The following is a 23,514-nucleotide window of genomic DNA, read 5'->3' on the forward strand; positions in this document are numbered from 1 at the left end:
TAAAGGAATACACACCAAACCATTCACAGTGGTTATTTGGGGTGGCAGGATGATGGTTGTAAGGGATTCAGTATTTCCATCTCATATATTTCCGTGCTGTTTAAACTTTTACAGGATATGTTATTACTTTTGTAAGCCCCAAATCAATAAAGGCAACTATATTTGTAATTACCATTGATTTCCATGGGCTTCAATAAACTGCATATTTCAGACCAAGCCCCTCATAATACCACCTCCCACTGTTTCTCCAGGCACCTTCCCTACCCCTCCTTCACCCATTCCGAAGCTCCAGACCCACTGATTTACCTACACCTCTCAGAAAAGAAAAGCTCTCATCTGTCTGTGCACATCTATTTATACTGCTTAGCTCTGTTCACATGTCAAGCAAACTCCTGCTCACAGCTCACAACTAACGTGAAATTTAAAGTATTCTACTGACACAGAAGTTAGCAAAAGCCCCAAACACTGTATGTAGTACACATATAAGCAAAAACGCTATCATTTATATCACCTACAAGTGTCACTTGAAACAGAAATAGTACCTGATATTTTGTAATCCCTGCTGTATCCTTAAGAAAGGGTAAAGAATGGGAGAAAAAAACTATACATTTTCAAAGATCCAATCACTAGACTACACAGAGCAGAAGAAAGAATCAGGGCTGACACATCCTCTTCAAAGAACTGTAGCAGGTCAACAAACATAGCTGGCAGACTTCCAGGATTACTAAATTAATGATGTGAGAAAACTAAACAATTTGGATTGTTAGCCTCTACGAACGTTTCAGATCCTTAATTCTTTAAGTACCATCTCAGAATGAGCAAGTACAGCGCTCACTGGCACTCACGGCTGAAGCCTGGAAGACAGTTTTAACAACTCTTCTGAAAGTGACTATTTCCTCCCTAGTTTCTATGGAAACAGCTGTCAGATTGGCAAAAATAGCACATGTACTTTAAAATAATCATTCAAGCAAAGTACACACATGATGGAAGCTTAAAAAAATAATAAATTAGAAGGCAACAGAGTTGGTTCTTAAGCTTCCAAATGCCAGACTGCACCCCTTCACCACAGCTGAGAATGATGGATATGAACCCAAATCCTTTTCGTGAGGGTTACATGGCATTGGTCAGAGTCACCATAGTTGTTCAATCCCTGAATTCCCAATGAAGTGTTTTCATCTCCCTAGACTAAAATTTCTCATTGAGCACTGCACGGCACAACACAACTGTTGTTCCACTTTACGCAGGCAAGTGACATTATTTAAGGAGCACAAAAAGCGAATTTGTAGACAAGCTCATGAAGAAATTATTTAAATACCCTACAACTGTTGAGACAGGGAATTTCCTATTTTTCACTGCGGGGTTTGGGTAGGAAAACGTTTACTTTCTCTGCTTTAAGAGGGACAGGTAAAAGAGATGGTTTGAGTCTCAAGATACCAAAAGCGGCTGGAAGAGGTTTTCTACGGGTGAAGGTGTCACTGTGACGCACACGACACTGCGGTAAAAAGAACCACAACTTTTTAAAAAGCGCCGCTAATGAGAAGGCTGGGAGGAGAGGGAGCTTATCTTCCCGGAAAATGCAGCCACCTGCCTATTTGCAACTCCCGCGCTGCCAGGGTAACACCCTGGGGTCCCCGCAGTTCAACACCAGGACGGGATCAGGCGGGAAAAGGAGACTTTACTGCCACGTCCTCCTTTCCCACTCGCCCTCTCCCCCGACTCCACACGCCGCCCTCGTGCTTTACTCCAGCCCGGCTCCCCGTCGTCCCTCCTCCACCCCAGGCCTCGCCACCCCAACCCAACCGAGCCCCCAAGTGTCCCCGCTCCTAACCCCAGCGCCCCTCCAAGCTCCCTCCACCCCACCTCCCGTACTCTGCCCCCTCCCCTGGGCCCGGCCCACTCTTAACAGCCGTGCAAAGGCGTCCCCCCACCAGGACAGACCCTAACAGTAGCGAAAGCGAAGGTTCCTCTGACCCGACCTACGCGCAAGCGTACGCCCCGCCAAAGAGGCCCGGCCTCCTCACTTCCTGCCCTCGCCTCGGACGTGGACGCCTTTGGCTCCGCCCACACCGGGTAGTCAATACACCCGCCCAGAGTCTTCCTCCCAGAGGGCCCCGATCCCATGTGAACTGTGGCGCTCTTGCGCCCCCGCGTGGCCGGAGGAGGGACGTGGCTGCAGGCAGAGCTGCTCGCCTGGAAACATCTTCACCTGCTCAGGTCTCGGAACCTGACTTGGGTCCCTCTAATGAGTGATACAGGCAAGTCTGTGCCCGCTGTAGATTCTAAGGCAGTGCTGACCAAAAGGAAGGAGATTCGAGGGCTGCCAAAAGGCTAAGGTTTCTTGGTTCAGAAGTTGCACTGATAGAAGTAGTCTTTGGGCTGTGAAAACTCTGTTTTCACATGGCACATTCTAAGGAAGATGAAGAATAACCTGAAGCATCTGGAAGTTAGTTGAAAATAGCTGGCTACAAAGTGATGTGTATAGTACACTTCATTCATTCCACCAAAAAGTATTTATTGGGCACCAAGTGCCTTCTAAGTGCCAGGGAAACAGAGAGCAAGACAGACCCTACTTTCATGGAGCTTATATCACAGTGAAGAACGAGACAACAAGCAAGTAAACAAGTAAATAAATAAGATATCAGATAGTGACATGATCCCATAATTTCAAAGTCAGTTTGTTATATTTATATTCTATGCACAATGAAGAATATCCTAAAGGATGTAAACACTATTTTTAGGTATCACTTTTAGAGCGTTTTAAAGTAAGTTTTTCTTCTATCTTGCTTGTCTATATTTTGTAATTTGCCTTTTGCTTTAAAGGAACTATGGTGGCATATCTCTGACCACTGGTTCCCTAAAAACTGAAGGGGCAGTTCCCTGAATCTTCATGGGCTTATCTCCCACCCTCTGAAGTGCATGTTTCTTACCAAGGTTTCCAATATACTAGCCACCTCTTGCTCATCCGGCCTGATTAGCATGATGTCATCAGTGAAACAGGTGTGACATTCTGTGGGTTGACCAGGTGGTCCAGATCCTGTACTATGATGGATCACAGAGCTGACACAACAGCTGTGATCAGGGATATTACATGATTAGGTCTGCAGTAGTTTGAAAGCCATCCTCCTGGTCTCTGAAGGGGCCAGACAGGCAAACTAAATGGAAATATGACAGGGACGACCATCCTTTGGGTTGTTCATGGGCATTAACTCCGCCATCATCCCCCGCTTCCCCTTGGATGAAATACAGGTTTTGATTTACTATCTCGACTTGATAGGGAGGGGACAGTTTCAGAGGCTTTCACTTGGTCTTCCCCACATGAGAACTCAAGGCCAAGGACCTAATGTGGGGCTTCCTTCAGCTTCCCAATATATATACTCCCAGTTATGCACTCAGAGTCTGGGGAAATGACCACTGGGTGGGTCTATGGGCCCAGGGACCCATTGTAAGCTGGATGTTATCCAGGACTCCGCTTATTACCTGACCCCTAGAAGTCCCCAGTCTTAGAGAAAGGACTTGATAACACTTGGATTTCTGAGTAACAAGATCCTTTCAGACCCTGGGAAATGTCTGGGTATTCCTCTTTCCCCAATATATAGTTAGCTGAGAAAATGGTCATAGGCCATGGAGCAATCATTACTGTAAATACTTGTTTCAGTGTTTTAGGGTTCTTCTTCCTAGGGACCCAGCCACCTCTTTGGTCAATGGGTTCTGTGGTCTGGGTCTGAAAATTGACTCAGATGTGAGAATTAAGCAAAGAACATGACTTTTTATTGGGGTAACAACTCTGAGCCTCCTGTTCCTCCATTCTTTTCTTTTTTTAATTTAATTTTATTTTATTTTATTGGCTGTGTTGGGTCTTTGTTGCTGTGCACGGGCTTTCTCTGGTTGCGGCGAGCGGGGGCTACTCTTCCTTGTGATGTGCGGGCTTCTCATTGCAGTGGCTTCTCTTGTTGCAGAGCACGGGTTCTAGCCGCGTGGACTTCAGCAGTTGTGGCACATGGGCTCAGTAGTTGTGGCACGCGAGCTCTAGAGCGCAGGCTCAGTAATTGTGGTGCACAGGCTTAGTTGCTCCGCGGCATGTGGGGTCTTCCGGGGCCAGGGCTCGAACCCATGTCCCCTGCATTGGCAGGTGGATTCTTAACCACTGCACCACCAGAAAAGCCCTGTTCCTCCATTCCTGTGTCTTTCTGGTCGTAGATGTTAAGCAGAACCCAGTTGGCTGCCCATCTATTTTTTCCCCTAGGGACACCTCGTATTATTAAATACCTTCACAACCTCTGTGGATCAAGCCCCCTAAGGCTGCCCCCTTGACCTTGCCAGCTGTTATAGTAATCACAGCCCCCAGACTTCTGGTGGTTAAAGCCACCACCTGGCTTCTATTACTTCAGGATGCTATCATCCTCCTGGATATTATCAAGCCCAGCTCTGTGATTGCTTCTCTTACCATCATCCCTAGCTGGTACTCTCCTCATCAGTGCCTTCCTTGCTGTCTTTGTATACTATCTGTCTTTTGGGCCTCCAATGGAACATAATCCTCTGTCTGGTCTTCTGGCTCCACAAAATAAATCATTCCAGCAAGCCCACTTCCCTTGAGCTTTTCTTTTCTTCTTCTAGAGTCTGCCAGAGCAATTCAGATGGCTTCCTCTCTGGAGATTTCCCTTGGATGAAGACACCTGCCTCATCCAAGAATATGCCTTCTCTCCAGGGACAGTGCACATCCAATGACTGGTTAATCTGGGGGGACAAAGGCCTGACCCTTGGATTTTAATTGAGGACAACTCTGCAGGGCCATCCCAGGTCTCCATGGGACTGGCGGAGAAGCCCCACTTCTTCTGCCCAGTCCTCTTTCCCTTCCTCTCCAGCAACTCTGCACACAAAGAATTCTTTCAGAATCTGTTTCTGGGGAACCCAACCTAAGGCAACTCAAATTTCTCCAGAAGTAGAAGCTGCTTTGATACAGAAAGACTTTCAATCTCACCTCCTAAAGGAAGTACTGGAAACTGAATACTGAATTAAAGGAGAGACTAACTCTGAAGAATTATGAGGGATGAATTGTTTTAGCACCAGGCATAGACAGAAGCGCAACAGACAAGAGGACTCTGCTGAACTAGATTCGGGCTGAGAGCCAGGTGAGATGAGCACAGGATTTGATGAGGGTCACATATTTGATTGTCTGCGAGGCACGAGCAGTCTTGACTTAAAGTGGCCTTTCCTTTTTCTTGAATACGTGCTAGGCCTGACCATTCCGGATGTTGGAGATGGCTGGCTCTGCATCTGAAATGCACCCCCACGTAGACAGTTACCGCATCTTCATTTGCATATTCCACTCCAACAAAAATGAGCTTAGTATTTTCTCCATCCACATTTGACTTTTTAACTTTCCTCTCCTTTTTTACCTTCTTCTTCTCATATAGCATGAACAGGCAGGCCACTTCATTTTTTAAATTTATAACTTATAATTTTTTCTTTCTTTTTTTTTTTTTTGGCTGTGACGCGTGGCATACAGGATCCTAGTTCCCCAAGCAGGGATTGAACCTGTGCCCCCTGCAGTGGAAGCAGGGAGTCTTACCACTGGACCACCAGCGAAGTCCCTTTTCTTTTTCTTTCTTTCTTTTTCTTTTGCCCAAATAGAATTGTCACACCAAATTCCAGTGTGTTATTTTTATAAATTGCCACGTGGATTGTCATTGCACTAGCTTGCTGACTGGTCTCCCTACCTCTGTCTCATTCCCCTCATATAAACAGCAGCCAACCAGACCCACTTCCTGAAGTTGGGGGCCAAGAGGGTTCAGTATGGCTCAGCAAGCTCCAGGCTGGGCCCAAGAGGAAGCCACAGCTTGGACACGTCCTTGCTCACTCTCCAGAGGTTAGTTCTCCAGAGATCCCAGCTGAGCACTTTCCTAAGAGTCAGTGCAAACTACTATTTCTTTACTGCACAAGTAAAATAACACCACAGAAGAGCAAAAAAAAGTACCCTTAACCCTGCTACCCAGAGATAATCACTGTTAACATTTTGATACGTAACCTTCTTGAAAAGCAAAATTAAAATTACTTTAGGACTTCCCTGGTGGCGCAGTGGTTAGGAATCCACCTGCCAATGCAGGGGATGTGGGTTTGAACCCCGGTGCGGGAAGATCCCACATGCCACAGAGCAACTGAGACCGTGAGCCACAAGTACTGAGCTTGCGCCCTGGAACCCGCGAGCCACTACTGAAGCCAGCGTGCCTAGAGCCTGTGCTCCGCAACAAGAGAAGCCGCCATGATGAGAAGCCCGCGCACTGCAATGAAGAGTAGCCCCCTCTCACCACAACTAGAGAAAGCCCGTGTGCAGCCAAAAATTGATAAATAAATAAAATAATTTTTAAAAAAAGAAGCAATGTTTAAAATAAACAGCATTTAAAAAATAAAATTACTTTAAATACTTAAAACTTTGATAGGATAAAACATTTCTTACAGTTGTTTTAATGTGCATTCCTTTGATTCCTAACAATGCAAGCAATTTTTTATGCTTATCTGCTCTTTCGATTTCTTCTTTAGCAAATTGTCTGTTCATGCCTTAACCCGTTTTTCTATAAAAACATTCATTTTTATCTTATCGACTGGTAAAAATATTTTATATATTTAAGAATTGTCTGTCGTTCACGTAGCAAACATTTCCCCTGCTTGACAGTTGCCTTTCAATTTTAATTCATGTCTGCATATATAAATAATTTTTAAAATTGTGGTATAGACAAATCTATCCATCTTTTCATTTTGGTTTTTGCCTTTGAGGTCATATTTATAGTCTGTCTTAATCCCAAAATTATGTATTTACCAATATTTTCCTCTAGTATCAATATTTAACGACTTTGTTCTTAAATCTTTAGTCTACTAGGAATTTATTTTGGTGCAAAGTAGAATAGAAAAATATAACCTAAAATATTTTCTGAACGATTAGGCCAGTGAAGCTTTTACAAAAGACACATGCATATGCCCTTCCCATGGTGAGGACACCAAGGTAACTACTGTCCCAACAATTTATTGAACAGCCCATCCTTTCCTGACTCAGTTAGTGTTGCTTTTGTTACATACTAAATTCTCATAAATACCCACATCTTTTCCTTTGTCTGTCTGTTCTGGCACTAGTATAAGTTTCTAATTATTCTAACTTCACAATATAGATTTTATTTTCAAATATTTTCTGGCTCTTCTTATCCATTTCACCTTTAAGATGAACTTTAGAAATTTTTTCAAGTCCTCCCCCACCAAAAATGCATTGAGACTTTGATTTTGTTATTGCTGTTGTTTTTAAACTTAGATTAATTTTGAAGAAATTCATATCTTTGCAATGTTGACTCTATCAGTCCAGGAAGCTGGCATATGTCTCCATTTATCCAGGTTTTCTTTTATGTCCCTCCCTAAAGTTTTACAGTTTTCTTATATGAGTCAGAGCAGTATATTTTCTAAAGGAACTATAAACTTTGACTTGTCATCTTAAAATTACAGAATATCAGAACTGGAAGGGACTTAAAAATCATCTCAGCATCCCACTCAATCTGTAGCTGAGTCTGCCTCTCAAACAAGCAAAGATATGGGGTGTATTTTGGTGAGTTTTTTTGACATGATGACATCATATTACATGTATTTTCTGTGACTTCAGTTTATCGCTTGAACAGCAAGTCTTGGAGAAATTTATATATCAATGTATAGAGATAACTTAATTCATTTTAATCACTGCATAGTGTTTTATGGAAATGATACTGCATCACTTATTATTCCCCTGTTGTGGACATTTAAACTATTGCTGTTGTTTTGTTCTTACAAAGAACTCAGCTTACAACCTTACACCCTAACTAAAAGTTCTCAAAATTCTACAGCACACAACCAGTGCCTGCAAAGGCCCCCTCCTCCAGGTGGCACAATGCCTGTTCAAAGAAAGGCTTTCCTTTGGCTTTCCAGTGGCCTTCAGTTCTGTTCAATAAACATTTAATGAATGGGTGTTGTATAGTGAGCCCTGGAGTTTTGTAATACCCCAACTTCAACACAATAAAATTCATTACTTCAAAAAATACTTGCTGAGTGCACACTATGTGCCAGGCACTGTGTAGGTGTGAGGGCTCCAGGGAAAATTAACAATCCCCAGCCATTCTTCTGAACGCCAACAATTCCCAAAATATAAGAGGGGTCATTACAACATGGTACCCGTTTATTTCTAAGCCCTGGATAATTATCTACCCATTAGACCAGGAGACCAGGCAGCAGATTCTCAACTAATTTGGATAATCCCTCAAATGTGTTGTGAGATGTCCATGCTTATATTCCTATGCTCTTGCACATGCTGTCTTTTCTGTGTGGAATGTTGTCTAATTTGGGTCTCCCTCAGAAGGATACCCTGAGACAAGGAATCAAACGTAAGTAATTTATTTGGGAGATGATCCCAGGAAGCACCAGCTGAGGAGCAGAGAAGTGAGACAGGAAAAGGAGGCAAGCCAATACATGATGCGTTAACCAACTAGTTACAGACGGGGTCAAATAGAGCGGAGTCTCTCTGAAGAGTGTGGGGAGACTATGTAACACACAGAGTTTTCCTAACTGGAGGAGAAAGTCGCCAGGCTATTTATCTACCAACTCCAGCCAGTCATTGGTTGAGCGTGCTGTCCTGGGGGTGATTAATTCTCTGCGCTTGTGGCATCTTGCATACGCTTCTGAGGGATCCAAAAGCCTCAAGAAGAGGGATGCAGACGCTGGCTGTTGCAAGTAGAACCAGCGTGTGCAGAGTTATGGGCCAGACACCAACAGCCATCCAGGGAGATCTGTGTGGGCACCACTGGCATCTACTACAAATGCCTTTTCTACCGTCACCTGGCTAATTCACTCTTCAAAACACAGGGCAGAAATCACACCCTCCGGCAGGTCCTGCACGCTTCTGCAGCAGGCCTGGTGAGTTGCCCCACTTTTCTGTGTACCAGCAGCACTCCATGCTTATGTTTTTCCTACTAAGAGATTGTAAGTGGTGGCTCTGAGACCCAAGCTGGCTCCTGACTCCAAATCCCAGGATGAAACCACTAACACGCTCCCGTACAAGTGAGCCCCTTGACTTGGAGATGCATAACCCCAGTCTCTGCCTCTGTCTTTTTTTTTTGGGGGGAAATTTAGAATTTTATTTATTTTTTTATACAGCAGGTTCTTATTATCTGCCTCTGTCTTCATATCACCATCTTCTCTGTGTTTCTGTGTCCTGTCTTCTCATAAGGACACCAGTTATTGGATTTAGGCCCCATCCTAAGTCAGGATGATCTCCTCTCAAGATCCTTAGCTTAGTTAAGATCTACAAAAACTATTTCCAATGGGAATTTGAAGGAGAAAAAGTTCTTCTGTGTGGCTCTTAAATTAATAAAATACGAGACTGGAGCTGCTGGTGGCCCTATTGCCCTAGATGAGGAGGAAGTTGGCCTAGAAAATGAAAGCCAAGCCATGAGCGGAATAAAGATATAAAGAGAGAAACAGAAACCTGACATTATTTGAGCCCTTGGACCCAGCCATGCCTAAAGCTAATACCTGTCCTTCACTTTCCAGTTACATGAGTCAACAAATTCCTTTTGCTTAACTGGTTTGAGTTTAGCTGCTAACAAACACTTGCACCTGAAATAGTTCTTAAAAATACAATCAAGTATTACATACCTGCTTTCCTCCTTGATTGATCCATTTCCCCTTCTCTTCTTCTTATACCTGACAAATCCCTATTTATCCTCAGGTCTCAGTTTAAACTTTCTCAAGTAGACCTTCCCTAAACTGATCCCCACCTCCACCCCAAATTACATCAGTTTTACCTGATGGATGTTCTCATAGCCCAGCATTCCCTTATCACAACACTTATCTCACATGATTGTACTTGCCTGTTTAGTTTATTCCCCTATCCCAACACTACCTCTGTGCGGAAATGTAAGATCTTTGAGAACAGAAAAAAATTCTGTTTATTGCTCTATTCTGGTTTCTAGCATAGTGATGAAAAGTAGTAGATGACTAATGTCTGTTCATTCACAACTTTGAATCTTCATTTGTTTTTCAAAGTGTGGTAAAGTAGGCTATGACCAAATATAAGTTATGGCTGCTGTATGTGTGTGTGTGTGTGTGTGTGTGTGTGTGTGCGTGTGTGTGTGTGTGGCTACTGGACAATTGTAATATGTCCTGATTAATTTTTAGTAGAGACACCGGTAATTACTTTTACCTAGGGATTTCTTAATAAAACTATAATAATAATTTTTTGAAAACACACAGGCTGATCAAAGGGAATAATTTGAAGAGGATAATTATACTCATGGAGGATGAAGATTATTGCTTTAATAGTATTGAGCAGCGGTCTGATGAGACTAAAGAAAGGAAGAACTCAGTTTGCCAGCTCCTTAGGCATTTTCTGAAGATCTGGATTTAAATCTAAATAATACATCACCTTGAATTGTCCTTCTTTTAAATAACAGTTTTCCCCCTGATTATTGAAGCAAATTATAAGCATCATAGAAAATTTGGAAAGTATGTAAAAGTATATTTGGAGAAAATGGAAAGCCCCAGTATCCCCACTGATGAATCTTTGTGTTTTATTTTGTGTGTATCTGTAATCAGGTGTCAGTTCAGATCCTGGCTCTTGCCCCCAGGGACACTCCTGGCCTTACCTTCTCAGGGTCCCTCCTCCGGGATTCCTGATTTCACTTACCACGGGTGTCCCCTTTTTATCCCACAGAAACAAAGAGATGCCTTTTCCTTGATTTCCACACTTGCATAGCTGACTTATCCTGAAAATCTGGGGGTAAAGACAAGGAGGAAATTTACATCGCAGTTCCGTATTCATCATTCATTCATTCATTCGGCAGGCACTGCCTTTAAAAGGAATGAAATATTAGAACTTCCTTTGCTTAGTCAAATCACACACTAGTGGTCTGGATGGAGTTGAATAGTATCCCCCCAAAATATATGCCCACCTGGAACCTATAAATGTGACCTTATTTGGAAATAAGTTCTTCTCCGATGCAATCAAGTTAAGATGAGGTCATACTAAACTACAGTGCATCCCAATCCAATGACTGGTGTCTTATAAGAAGAGGGAAATTTGGACATAGACACACACAGAGGAAAGACAGCCATAGGAAGGAGAGATTGAAACTATCTGCCACGGGCCAAGGAGTGCCAAGAAGCTAGAGGATGCAAGGAATGATGCTTCCTTAGAGCCTCAGAGAGCATGTGACCCTGCTCACACCTTGATTTTAGGCTTCTAGCCCCTAGAACTGTGAGAAATTACTTTCTATTATTTTTCAGCCACTACATTTGTTGTGTATAGTTATGGCGGCGCTAGGAAACTAATACAGGGGTCAACCCCATGCTGAATGATCTCTCCTCCTTGCCTCTCCATCCTCTCCTCACCCTCATCCCCCAGCTTCTACCCAACTCCAAAAAAATATCCTCCCACTTCTTAATACAAATCAGTCTGGGTTCTTTCTCCTGCTCCCCAAGCAAGGGGCCTCCCTTTGTAAATCCAAAGGCTTATCCTTTGCTTCACCAAATGGGCGGTGGCCAAGGAGGGATTCCCTTTCTCCCATCCCAGTAGATTGTTCAAAGAAAACCAAGTGGAATAATGATTGATTTCTACACTGATAAAAATTATACCATTGCACTTGAAGATTAAAAACAGAAAGAAGAGGAAAACAAAAGCAGTTATGGTCAGTTTGGATTTAAAACAGCCAATTTTGCATTTAAATTACAAATGTGTTCCCATATTTCTTTTTAAAAATGGAGCGGGGTCATTGTGTCACTTTGGTACTATTCCCCCTGCCCTTCACTTAACAATATATTGTGAGCACTTTCCTATATTAAAAAGTCCTCAAAAATTAAACCATAATTTATATAGATCCACAGTCCCTTATCCACAAATTCAGAATGCTCTGAAAACTGAAAGCTGTTTTGAAAGTTTGGTGCCAACCCATTTGATGACAAAACTGACCTGAAGTGGCCTACAGCTATCTATGGTCTATTTATATCAATTAGTGTGGCTACTAATAAGTTTCATGGCAGAAATCTGGATGTGTTGATGACGTTGCTCCAGACCCTATTGAGAGTGCTAAATAATACATGCACGATTATGACCAGACCTAGGAGGACCGCTGCAAAGGATCCCAGCACCAAGAAGTTTGCAACAACCAGCCATACGCTCTCCCCTTTTAGTATAAAAGAAGCCTGAATTCTAACTCAGCCGTGTGGCTGACAGGGTCTTTGTGCTCTGGCCGGGTATCAGGCCTGTGCCTCTGAGATGGGAGAGCCGAATTCAGGACATTGGACCACCAGAGACCTCCTGGCCCCATGTAATATCAAATGGCAAAAGCTCTCCCAGAGATCTCCATCTCAATGCTAAGACCCAGCTCCACTCAATGACCCGCAAGCTAGAGTACTGGACACACTATGCCAAACAACTAGCAAGACAGGAACAAAACCCCACCAATTAGCAGAGAGGCTGCCTAAAATCATAATAATGTCACAGACACCCCAAAACACACCACCAGATGCAGTCATGCCCACCAGAAAGACAAGATCCAGCCTCATCCACCAGAACACAGGCACCCGTCCCCTCCACCAGGAAGCCTACAAAACCCACTGAACCAACCTTAGCCACTGGGGGCAGACACCAAAAACAACGGGAACTACGAACCTGCAGCCTGTGAAAAGGAGACCCCAAACAGTAAGTTAAGGAAAATGAGAAGACAGAGAAACACACAGCAGATGAAGGAGCAGGATAAAAACCCACCAGACGAAACAAATGAAGAGGAAATAGGCAGTCTACCTGAAAAACAATTCAGGGTAATGATAGTAAAGATGACCCAAAATCTTGGAAATAGAATGGAGAACATACAAGAAACATTTAACAAGGACCTAGAACAACTAAAGAGCAAACAAACAATGATGAGCAACACAATAAATGCAATTTAAAAATCTCTAGAAGGAATCAATAGCACAATAACTGAGGCAGAAGAATGGATAAGTGACCTGGAAGATAAATTAGTGGAAATAACTACCGCAGAGCAGAATTAAAAAAAAAAGGATGAAAAGAATTGAGGACAGTCTCAGAGACCTCTGGGACAACATTAAATGCACCAACATTCTAATTATAGGGGTCACAGAAAAAGAAGAGAAAAAGAAAGGGACTGAGAAAATATTTGAAGAGATACAGTTGAAAACTTCCCTAATATGGGAAAGGAAATAGTCAATCAAGTCCAGGAAGTGCAGAGAGTCCCACACAGGATAAATCCAAGGAGAAACACGCCAAGGCACATATTAATCAAACTATCAAAAATTAAATACAAAGAAAAATTATTAAAAGCAGCAAGGGAAAAACAACAAATAACACACAAGGGAATCCCCATAAGGTTAACAGCTGATCTTTCAGCAGAAACTCCCAGAAGGGAGTGGCAGGACATATTTAATTCAGGTTGAAAAGGAACCTTCAGGTTGAAAATTCAGGTTGGGTAAATCTATTCTCCTCTCTGGGCCTCAGTTTCTTCATCCGTAGAATGGAGTCTTGGGCTAAATGATCCTTTATCCAGCTCTGACATTCTGTGATTCTATTTGAAAAACAGTGAAGCCAAAACTATGTAAGTAGGGAGAAATTACATGGTTTAAAGAATTGCTCCAGGAACTCCCTGGCAGTCCAGTGGTTAGGACTTGGTGATCTCATTGCCGAGGGCCTGGGTTCAATCCCTGGTCAGGGAACTAAGATCCCATAAGCTGCAAGGTGTGGCCAAAAAAAAAAAGAATTGCTCCAATTAAGGAAATAGCAAGAGTGGAGAAAGCCCCGTGTGACCCAAACAAGGAAATCAGATGAGCCTCCCACAGGGCTCAGAAGACAAGTTGTGACATGCTAGGTGAGTCACACCTGCTCTTTACATTCCTTCCAAGGGCAGCCCCAGGCCTGCGCCCAAAACAGTAAATGTTAATTTAGGGGGCAGGGCTGGAAATCTGGAGGTGGAGACTAAACCCCTACAGATAGCCGGTTCTGGATAATATAATCCTGTGATTGGCAGAGGCAAGCTGAGTTTCAGAACAGAGCATGAGGGGCTCTTCCTTGGAAGAAATGAATAAGAAAGGTGTCTCAACCTGTTTGGTATCTGGGGTAGCAACCTGGGCTAGAAAGCCAAAACAAAGGTTCTAAACTCTGGCTTTGGCACATGGAGGATGTGTGATCATGAGTTACTCAGCCTATTTGAACCTCAGTTTTCTGGCATGTGAAATGGATGTAATCTATAGGAGAGGAAAAAATTTAAGAAATTCCGAACTCTAAGTGCCCAGATCATTCTAGGCACTCCTATCAATTACCTTCATTTAAGTTTTTGTAATAGACAGAGATTTGTAGTTTCAACAGATGAGGAAACTCGGGAGAGTTAAGTGACTTATTGCCCAGTAGAGCAGGATTTGAACTCAGGTTTGTCAACACTTGGGTTATTACCAGTAAACCAATGCCTCAGAGGTGATACATGTGAAAGTGCTTTTAGAACCATGAAGTGCAATAAAGTGCAAGGACTCATAGTCCAGAATTAACGCAGAAATTTAGAAATTATCCAGAAGTGACATTCTGATGAAGGAATGGGCTTTCTCAGGACTTTTTTCCTTTGTTCAGCTGCCCACTCAATCCTTAATCTGTTTATTTTCTGGGCAGTCAAGTGATTGTTTTTTGTTTTTTTTGTTTTGGCCACGTCTTAGTTCCCTGACCAGGGATCGAAGCCATGACCCCTGCACTGGAAGCATGGAGTCTTAACCACTGGACTGCCTGAGAAGTCCCAAGTGATAGTTTTTTGCAGTGACTCTTGAAACAATGGCAGTGTGATGTAAACAAAAGAATACTGGACGAGGGATCAAGAGACTGTCTAGTTTCAGCTGTGCCACAGAAACATTAATCTTGAGAAGTCATTAACCCTTTCATTTGTAAGATGAGAGACTAGGTTAGAGGTGATTGCCAAGGTCCCTTTAGCTAAGGAATTCAGTGACCTGGGGGGGTGGGGGAAGGGGGTTGCCTGAGAGTGGTTTCACTCTGTTAAGTTTCCCATTCTATCCTCAGGCACTTAAGCTGTCCTTTCCACTTTGGGGAAGCCAACCCACATCAGCCTTCTCCCCTTGTTAAGCCCCATTTTAGCCTGAGAGGATGTTTGGAGCCTGATGGGCATTTCTCCCTAGCAGAAATGCTTATAGAGTTAGAGACTCTGGCGATCATAAGGTATCACTCCACCAGCACCCACCAACCACAGCCCCAAGCTGCCAAGGCAGCAGCTAAGAGCTCCCTCGCCCCAATTCGTACTGGTGCTTCATTCTTGAGTGGTCGGCATAGACCACCCAGTGGAAGTGGGAGGAGGAACGTGGGATGGATTCCAGGGAAGAAACTGGTATCCTGGATCTAGCTATTTGGGGTTGGATATACCAACCACCCTGTCCTTTGTGCACACCCATTGTTGCAGCAATTTCCCAGGAATTGCAGTAATTTGTTTACCTGTAGGCTACCCCACAGTGACCTTCTAACACACCCCGCTTCACATAAATGAGTGAAAACAAGGAGATAAATGTGAAGGAGACAAGATGTTTTGCAGCTAAAATGAAGTAAAAGTTTTTAAAGCACATTACTAGTAGAATCTTAGGAAAACAGACTGTGTACATATGCATACACAGCCAGAGCATAAGCCCTCTACAGACTGGCTATGACTATGTGAGAAAGTCATTTAACTCAGAGCCGCAATACTTTGGGATTAAGTCAATTGCCAAGGACTAAATGGGAATAGCACAGCTACTTCCAAGTATGGCAGGGGTTCAAAGGAGATACAGCTCCTAAAACAAAGGTAGAGTTTTCCTTCTCCAAGGGAGAATTCTCATTTAGAGATAACCTAAAGTTGGTCCCCTTTCCCAACAACCGCAGCTAGTTCTAGCTTCCTCCCTCAGACCCACCCTCCTGCAGGGGGTTTCCAAACAATCTTATTTAGAAAGCCCTGTGTTTACACTTGCCAGTTCAGGGATCTCAGAAACACCAGAGTGGCTATAGGAAATGACCCATCCTGCTAAAAAGTGTTAGAATTTTGAAATAAGAAATCTGAGTAGTGGGAAATTAGAGGAGACCAAAGTGATATAAACCTGGAGCAAGTTTTCACAAACTCCATCTTTTGGTTTGTGCCTTTTTTATATTTTATTACATTCTCTTTTTTTATTTTAAAAATCACAACAGCATTATCAAAGACAACCTATATACAAACATTTTACAGAAGAAACATTACTAGTATCAGCTGTAATAAGGGCAAGTTGAAGAACAGATGCTGAGTTTCTGGGCCAAAGTCTGCCGGCAAACAAAGACATCTAAAATGTGTTCAGGCAGCTGAAACAGGCTTCTTTCCCGATGACAAGCATGTGTGGTCGGTAATATCAGTACAAACGATGGTAAATGAGGATACTACACGGGGCCAAGTTGCGAACTCCTCATCAGGAAAGCCACAATACAAGTGGAGCTAATCAAATAACTTAAACCCAAGACAGTAAAAGCGCTGTTTCCCATCTAAACGCATTTAGCCTTCAGCATTGATTTTGCGTCACTTGTAAACGATGCTGAGTTGTCATACAAACACTTGACCCTTATACATAACCCTATGCCAAACTTCCCTTAACCCTTCGAGTCAGGTTTCTGGTTGGACAGAAAGGGGAGGAATTTTAGAAATGCTTCCTTCAGGACAGAAGTCAGAAAGAGGTGACCCAGAGAACAGGATCTATTAAATTTGGTGGCGGCGGGGGGAGGCAGGAATTTGGGGGGAGAAAGGCCTCCTTGGGGCCAAGAATCAAGAAGCGTGACTCACTTGGGTCTGGGACCTTGCTGAAATCCGATACCCTACCCCACCCCACCCCAGCCCCATCGGTACCTACAAGCTCGGTTCCTTTCTCATCTCCCCCAGTTCCTTGATCTCCACCTTCTTGTACTTCCCCAACTTCCTCCGGTTGGTGATTACCAGGACGGCCACGCCGGCGACCAGGGCCACCAGGACCACCACGATGACGGCGATGAGGCCGCTGGTGAGGCGCTTCATGGAGAACTGCGGGGACTTCTCATCCAGGTAGTAGATGAGCGTCCGCTCCAGCAGCAGGGGCTCTCCGCGCACGCGCACGTCGAGGCCGCTGTGGCCCGGGAACAGCGACTCGCCCTTGACGTCTCTCTCGAAGTAGTAGGCGGCGTCGGCGATGTCCACATCGCCGGCGACCTTCTGCGACGTGTTCTGCTGAAGCTCTATCTGGATGGTGGGGTGCTCGTAGTGCACGGCCGCCACGAACTTGGGGTGCAGCAGGTAACGCTCCCAGAAGAGCCGCCGCAGCTCGGCATCCAGGTCTGAGTGGTTGAAGGCGCGGACGGCCGGGCGGCGGCGCAGGTCGATGAGGATGTGGTGGGTGCGCACCAGCTCGTCGCAGCGCAGGCTCAGGTCGCCCTTGTCCGTGCGGCGCACGCCCACCGAGTTCACGCACCAGCACACAGACGTCTGGTTGCACTGGCGCGGCTTGAAGCGGCCCTGCTGGTCGCAGTCCGGGTCGTACAGGCCGTCGTTGTCCACGAGCGCGTGCTCGCTCGGCTGCACCAGCGCGCGGCCGCCCTTCTGGGCGCGCATGAGCGCCTTGAACAGCAGGCACTTGGACGTGAGCGTGGAGCAGTCGACCTCCAGGCCCGAGCCGAGCACGCGGCACTGGCAGCGGCCGTCCGGGCCGCTCCGGTTGCACACGGTCATCTTGTTGGTGGGGCACGTGCAGTTGTTCTGCGCGGCCGCGTGGCCGATCACCGCCGACAGCAGCAGGAGCGGCGGCAGCAGCGACGGCCACGGCAGCGCGAGGCCCGGACCCCGGGCCATGGTGGGGCGGAGGAGCGCGGACGGGGCGCGGGCTGGCGAGGGCTGGGGACTGCGCTGGGTTGCGGCTCCGCCGTCTGAGACGGTCTCCAGGCGTCTGCCGCCCGCCACTCCCTCCCGCTCTTATACTCCACCGGACCTGCCTGGCTGGTTCGGCCGCCGACTCACCCGCTGGTATTTGGGTGACACATCCCGCCGCCCCCTATCCTCGTCTCCGTCCCACGGAAGGCCCAACCCGCCCTGCGCAGCCTGCGGCAGGATCAGGGGAGCAGAGGCTGTCCCGTCTCCTGTGGACCGAAAGCCCGGGAACGGAAAACCGATACTCAACTGAGGGCTGCGAGGACCCGCCCCCGGCCCATCCGGCCCCACCTGCGGAGCGACCCGCCCTAGGCGCGGCCTCCAGGCGAGGACCTTGGGCGTCTCGGCCGCTCTCCGGGGCTGGAATTCTCAGAAGTTGTACTGAGAGATATGGCGTGGGACTGTCACTCTTTTGTCCCCCTCCCCCGCTTTTCTCTCCCCCCTTCCCAGCCCTTGTCCCTACTTTAAGTTCTTTCACTTCCTCGCCTCTTTCCCTACTTCCTGTAATAGTACACATTTATATAGTTTACAGTTTGCAAATATTTTATCACCCTCACATCAGGTCCCGACAGGTATGCATTCCCTATCAGACCCATTTTAAAAGTGGTGTGGTTAAACTTCAAAGTCTCCCAGCCATCAACTTCCTCAGATTCCTCGGAGGCGCGGTTGGGACTCTGCCTGGCTGTTCTGAGACCTTAAACAAATGCTTATGGAAACGGAGTGGTGCAAAATCTGAAGAAAGGTTAGGGAGTCTTTCTGTTACCATAGCATGGGTAAAACCCAGGTGGCCTGGTGGCCAATGTATTAGAAGTTCTGTTAAACACCTTTTTCCCCTCTCCTTCACACACGCAAACCCGGAATATTTACGCATGTACTCAGTATAGGGAGATGAAAAGGAACAAATTCTTTCAAAGAATCAGCCAGGCTATAAGGAGTTCTTTGTACAATTTGATTCTAAAAGAGCAAGTCATTGCTTTCTTTCACTATATCCCATATAAGTAGCTGAACCACTGCAAACAATGAAAGGCTAGAGCCCGTGGGAAATTGCCTGTGTGTGGCTGCTTCCATGGGATGGAGGAGTTGCCATCTCTTTTTTTCACTCATCGAGAAAGTCCAGGGTTTCAAAGCTGTGGTAAAATTAACAATAAATAGCAAGCTATAATTATTCCTGGTGAAAGCACATTTTCTATGTTCAGCATTTAAAGAACACCAGCAGTGGTTCAAGGGTGTTGTTTCACAGCTGAAAGCCAGCCAGGCCTCTACCCCATTAATTTTCTAGCAAGTCCTGAGGCAGGTAGGTGGATATATATCATTCTGCCTTTACAGGCAGAGACATGTGGGGGGCAATTTCTTACCCACAAGCACCAGGCCTTGTGGGAGCCCTCCTCTGCTGTCTACCCACACTGTCTCTGTTCAGGTTCTTGAACCAGGAGCCTAGTCAGTTTTCCCCTCTCCAACACACAGTCCACCCTGAATGAGAGAAGGACTTCTAAGTCACAAATCTGTGCCCATCTCCTCTCTGCTGAGAACATTTCAGGCACAGAGTCAGAGGGGCCCTTGGCTCTTAGGATAAAATTCATACTTGTTAAGTTAGCACACAAGATCGTATGTGATCCTGGTCATACTTCTTAAGTTATATTACTTAACTTCTCTGTGCCTTAGTTTCCTACCCTCATCTGTAAATAAAATGGGATAATAAAAGTACCTACCTAACAAGGTAGGTGTTAGAATCCATGTAAATGAACCTAAATAAACCGCTTAGAACAGTATCTGCACTTGGTAAGCATAGATAGGTGTTAACTGTTTTGGTCACCACCATCTTTATCTGGCTTCATCTTGCCTCTCCAGTCTTCGTCATGTTTTCAAACCTTTGTAAAGTCGTCTACCTGGACTCTCCCCTTCTTCACCTATTTAGTGCATAATTTTGTGCTTTTCACTCAGCTCTTGGGTCACCTCCAGGAAGCCTTCCCTGATTGGTCCTCCTATTGCACTCAGGGCAATGCCCCTTCTCTGTGCTTTCCTAATTCCTATAACGCCAGAATGACAACACCAACTTTTCTGGGCTTCTGGCCTCCCCTCTAACATGGAGATAATAGTAATCCTCTATTTCATAAGTCATTCTGAGAATCAAATGTAAATAGATGAGATGGTAGACGGCAAATCTTTGTAAACTGTAAGACACTGTAAAAATAATACGTTGCCTTTTTACTTTTTAAATATCTATCCTATCTTCTCACTCTTCCAGCTACTGACTAGGTAGCCACAATCCTCTATAACTGAGAGCCACCTGCTTGATATTCCAATGGGTCCTAGGCTGGCAAAAGGAAAGCTGATGGGGAAGGGGTCTCAGGGATGAGGAACGTATACAGTGGTGTCTACTTAGCTAGGACAGCCCCAGTGCCTGGGCCTTACTTGGGCTTGTGCTCCGCAGTCTCCAAACCTCTGGATTTTCTAGCCACGTTATGCGTTGGGAAGAAGGGGATAAAAGGAACCCATCCTCAGTATCTTATGTGGAAGATGGAGAGAAACAAAGATGACCTCCCCTCCCCGCCACACACACTTTCTTAAATTTTGTGGTTCTGGCAGACTTTCTCCAACAGGTACACAAATACTAAGATGAGTTTATTAAGAGCAGCCCCAGCTCTGATTCTCCCTTCTCCCTTTGTCAGTTTCCTGCCTAGGTCTGCAAAATATCACGTGTTTTTGTGGGGTTTTTTTTTTTTTAATTTTTAAATATTTAACAAAAGCATGCCATGAACTCAGGCTTCTCAACTGTATATCAAGGGCAGGAACCACATCTGAGTACTGTAGCCCCAGCACCAGCATATATTAGGCATTCAGTAATATTTATTGGCTTAACATTGAGTTGTGCCCAGAGTGTTGTAGTATCAATATACGCTCCTAGGAATGTTCAAGTTGACCATTTCAATAGTTCCCTTCTAGTGCAATTCTCATCACCTACCCCAGCCACGACCCTCTATCCCCGCCATAACCCACCTTTCAAACACCCAGTTTCAAGGAAGACTGGGTAATGATACATGAGTGTTATTTTTGCTCTTATGCATGATCCTAGATTTTATTAGCTGTAGGGAGGAAGGATGTAGTCTGATGAAGGTTAGAGCAGACAGGCATTCTGGAGGCAAGCAGTGTAGTATGGCTGAAAGAAAATGAGCTTTGGATCTAGTAATACTTTGCCTCAAATTCTGGTTTTATATCACTTCACTGCCTGTGTGTTACTTCATCTTTCTGAGTCTCAATTTCCTTAATTATAAAATGGGGATAATAAGGCCTACATTTCCCCAACATCCGTGAAAAGGATGATTTCTCACCTTGTTCTTAAGAACATGCTTTTCTCCCATTGGACTTCATACTTCATCTAATCTTGTGCTCTGTTTTCTAAACTGGTGTTGATTATCTGATTTTCCTTGGTATCAGACCAATACCATCACATCAGTTTTATATTTAAGGAGGTGATTCACAGAAACAAAATGCAAAAATAAAAGTGCATTTGATTAATAAAAATAAAATACTTACCATCCATAATTATTTTAATGATTCAAGTTAAAGAATATAAAATACCCAACAGAGTGTTTAGCATATACTAAATGGAATTAATCTTAGCTGTCATCATCAGCCGTCTCAGGAATGTGAGGTTGTTTTGAGATCATAAAAGCACAAAGCTGGTTATTGTGTGGATTGCTGACCATATGGTCCAAGGGGCTGGGTGTTAGGGAGGGTAGCTGCCCAAGAACACTTATCATTCCCCCGCCCCCACTGGATACAGGAATATGGAGAATATCTAGAGGCAGATAGTGGTTTAGCATTTCTACTCCCATTTTCTGTTGGAATACCTACAACACCCTTGGGTGTAGGCAGAGGAGATATTATTATCCCTATTTTACTGATGTGGAAACAGAGACCTGTGGAGGGGAAGAGAAGGACTCGTTCATGGTCATAGGTTTATAAATGGAGAGGCCAGGCCTAGAATCCAGGTCTCCTGACTGCAGATATACATATAAATTAGTTAAGATGGAGGAGGATTGAAGGAATGGAGAGATGAGACTCTCATCTCATGTTCCTTGGGCAGTCTTTTACTATTTTTCTTTCCCTTAATTGTACAAATGCTTTTTAGAAAGTTCTGGTTCTGTGAAGAGCACAAAATAACTAATTGTGTAAGGTGCACCAGTGAGCTCACATCTGAAAACGCTGGGACTTAACGCCACTAACCACTAGGTCCTCTCACGTTGGAGTGGAAGTAGTCCCTGATGTCTCCGCTTTGCTGAAAAAACAGCCTACATTAGAATTCTGCCTGGCTATGGGCAGGTTCTTCACCTTGGTTTCCTTTTCTGTAGAAGAGGGGTAATGGTTACCTCTTAGGGATGTTGTGGGGGATTCAGCCGTGTAATGTCTGTGAAGCTGCCTTGTGCCATGTTGGGAAGAGCACTCACTCTTCTTTCTGGCCTGGCCAGGGCCAGCTTCAGGCTCTGTAAGGAGCAGCCATTGAGACAGTAGACAGTGCTTGAAGGCTGGTGAGGGTTTCCCTTCTTCCTCAGAGGGAGTTTGGAGCCCTGGAGGAATCAGGTGATCCTTCAGCCAGAATGTAGAAAATGCAGAGAGGGAAGGTGGCTGTGGTGAGCATTGGCTCGGGATAGAGGACAGAGGCCACAAGAAACAAACCACAGAAAGAATGGGAAGTCAGCCCAGGGGCTGGAGACAAGGGTGCAGAGAATCAAATAGACAAGAGGTACAGGACTCTATCTTCAACGTTTCGTTTCTTTAAAAATGTGACTCAAGTATTACAAACTATTAGAATTCAAAAGAGCCAGGCGACGGGAACACTCTCTGTATTTCCTTGTTTGCTATTACGAAAATGTTTATAATAAAAAAATTTAAATCAAGTTAATCCCTCACATTAAGTTTTAGAGGAAATATGTGGGGTGAAGTTTCTGGTTTTACTTCTACTTTTTTTTTTTTTTCCATTACCATAGTTTCTCTTAATACGAACTAGCATTTATTGATCACCAACATTGTGCCAGGCACTTTATAAATACATTCCATAGAATCCCCCCAACAACTCTACAAAATAAATACTCTTGTCCCCATTCATCTGATCAGGAAGCTGAGGTTTAAGATCACTCAGTGAGGAATCAGTAGAGGAGGGATTTGAACCCAGGTCTGGTGACACAATCATCTGTACTTCTCCATGGCACAGTTTGGTCTCTTGCTGAAAAGTGTTGAATGAGTGAGAGTACTTTAAAGACGTCGGGATGGCAGACTGGGTGTGTTTTGGGACCTGGCTGCCTAGGGAATGGAAAGTCTGATCTTTTCCCTTTTCTGGCAAGACAGCATGTGTCTCTTTGCAGCTGCTCATTTTGGTGGGACTTCTGTTTTTAGGGGAGGTTGGCTGTGATGTCTATGGTTGTGCTTGGTTTTTCTAGTTCATCAGACTACCTGAAAGTCTGTGTCATGGTCGTTTCAGTATCTTCTTCTGCCCATGATCTTCTCGTCATGATCTTGTCCTGATCTCCTTGCCATGAATTGCAAACCATAAGTGGCTCCCCTC

At 44.7% G+C, this 23,514-nt stretch overlaps 2 protein-coding genes across 8 annotated transcripts in view; both read right to left on the minus strand.

Moving 5' to 3' along the window:
• The window catches only part of OMA1 (OMA1 zinc metallopeptidase), a 71,403-nt gene extending 69,388 nt beyond the window's left edge, over positions 1-2,015 (minus strand). For 2 of the 7 annotated variants that reach the window (XR_004346826.1, XM_032612306.1), the window contains exon 1: positions 1,939-1,999. The gene's annotated coding sequence lies outside the window, so the exon portion shown is untranslated. Of the gene's footprint in view, positions 1-15 lie in introns of all 7 variants that reach the window. The other 5 variants (XM_032612275.1, XM_032612313.1, XM_032612293.1 and 2 more) reach the window with 5 other exon arrangements.
• A 14,149-nt stretch (positions 2,016-16,164) lies between these two features.
• TACSTD2 (tumor associated calcium signal transducer 2) lies at positions 16,165-18,138 on the minus strand. Its single transcript, XM_032602424.1, has one exon. The coding sequence runs from the start codon at positions 17,874-17,876 to the stop codon at positions 16,905-16,907; it is 972 nt and encodes a 323-aa protein (XP_032458315.1). The 5' UTR covers positions 17,877-18,138; the 3' UTR covers positions 16,165-16,904.
• Positions 18,139-23,514: the final 5,376 nt, after the last annotated feature.

Source organism: Phocoena sinus, chromosome 1 (assembly GCF_008692025.1).
Source record: "Phocoena sinus isolate mPhoSin1 chromosome 1, mPhoSin1.pri, whole genome shotgun sequence".
Classification (NCBI taxonomy): Eukaryota; Metazoa; Chordata; class Mammalia; order Artiodactyla; family Phocoenidae; genus Phocoena; species Phocoena sinus.

Bases quoted from the DNA above. Each gene is read 5' to 3' on its own strand.
- TACSTD2 (XM_032602424.1), bottom strand. From the start codon at position 17,876: ATGGCCCGGGGTCCGGGCCTCGCGCTGCCGTGGCCGTCGCTGCTGCCG.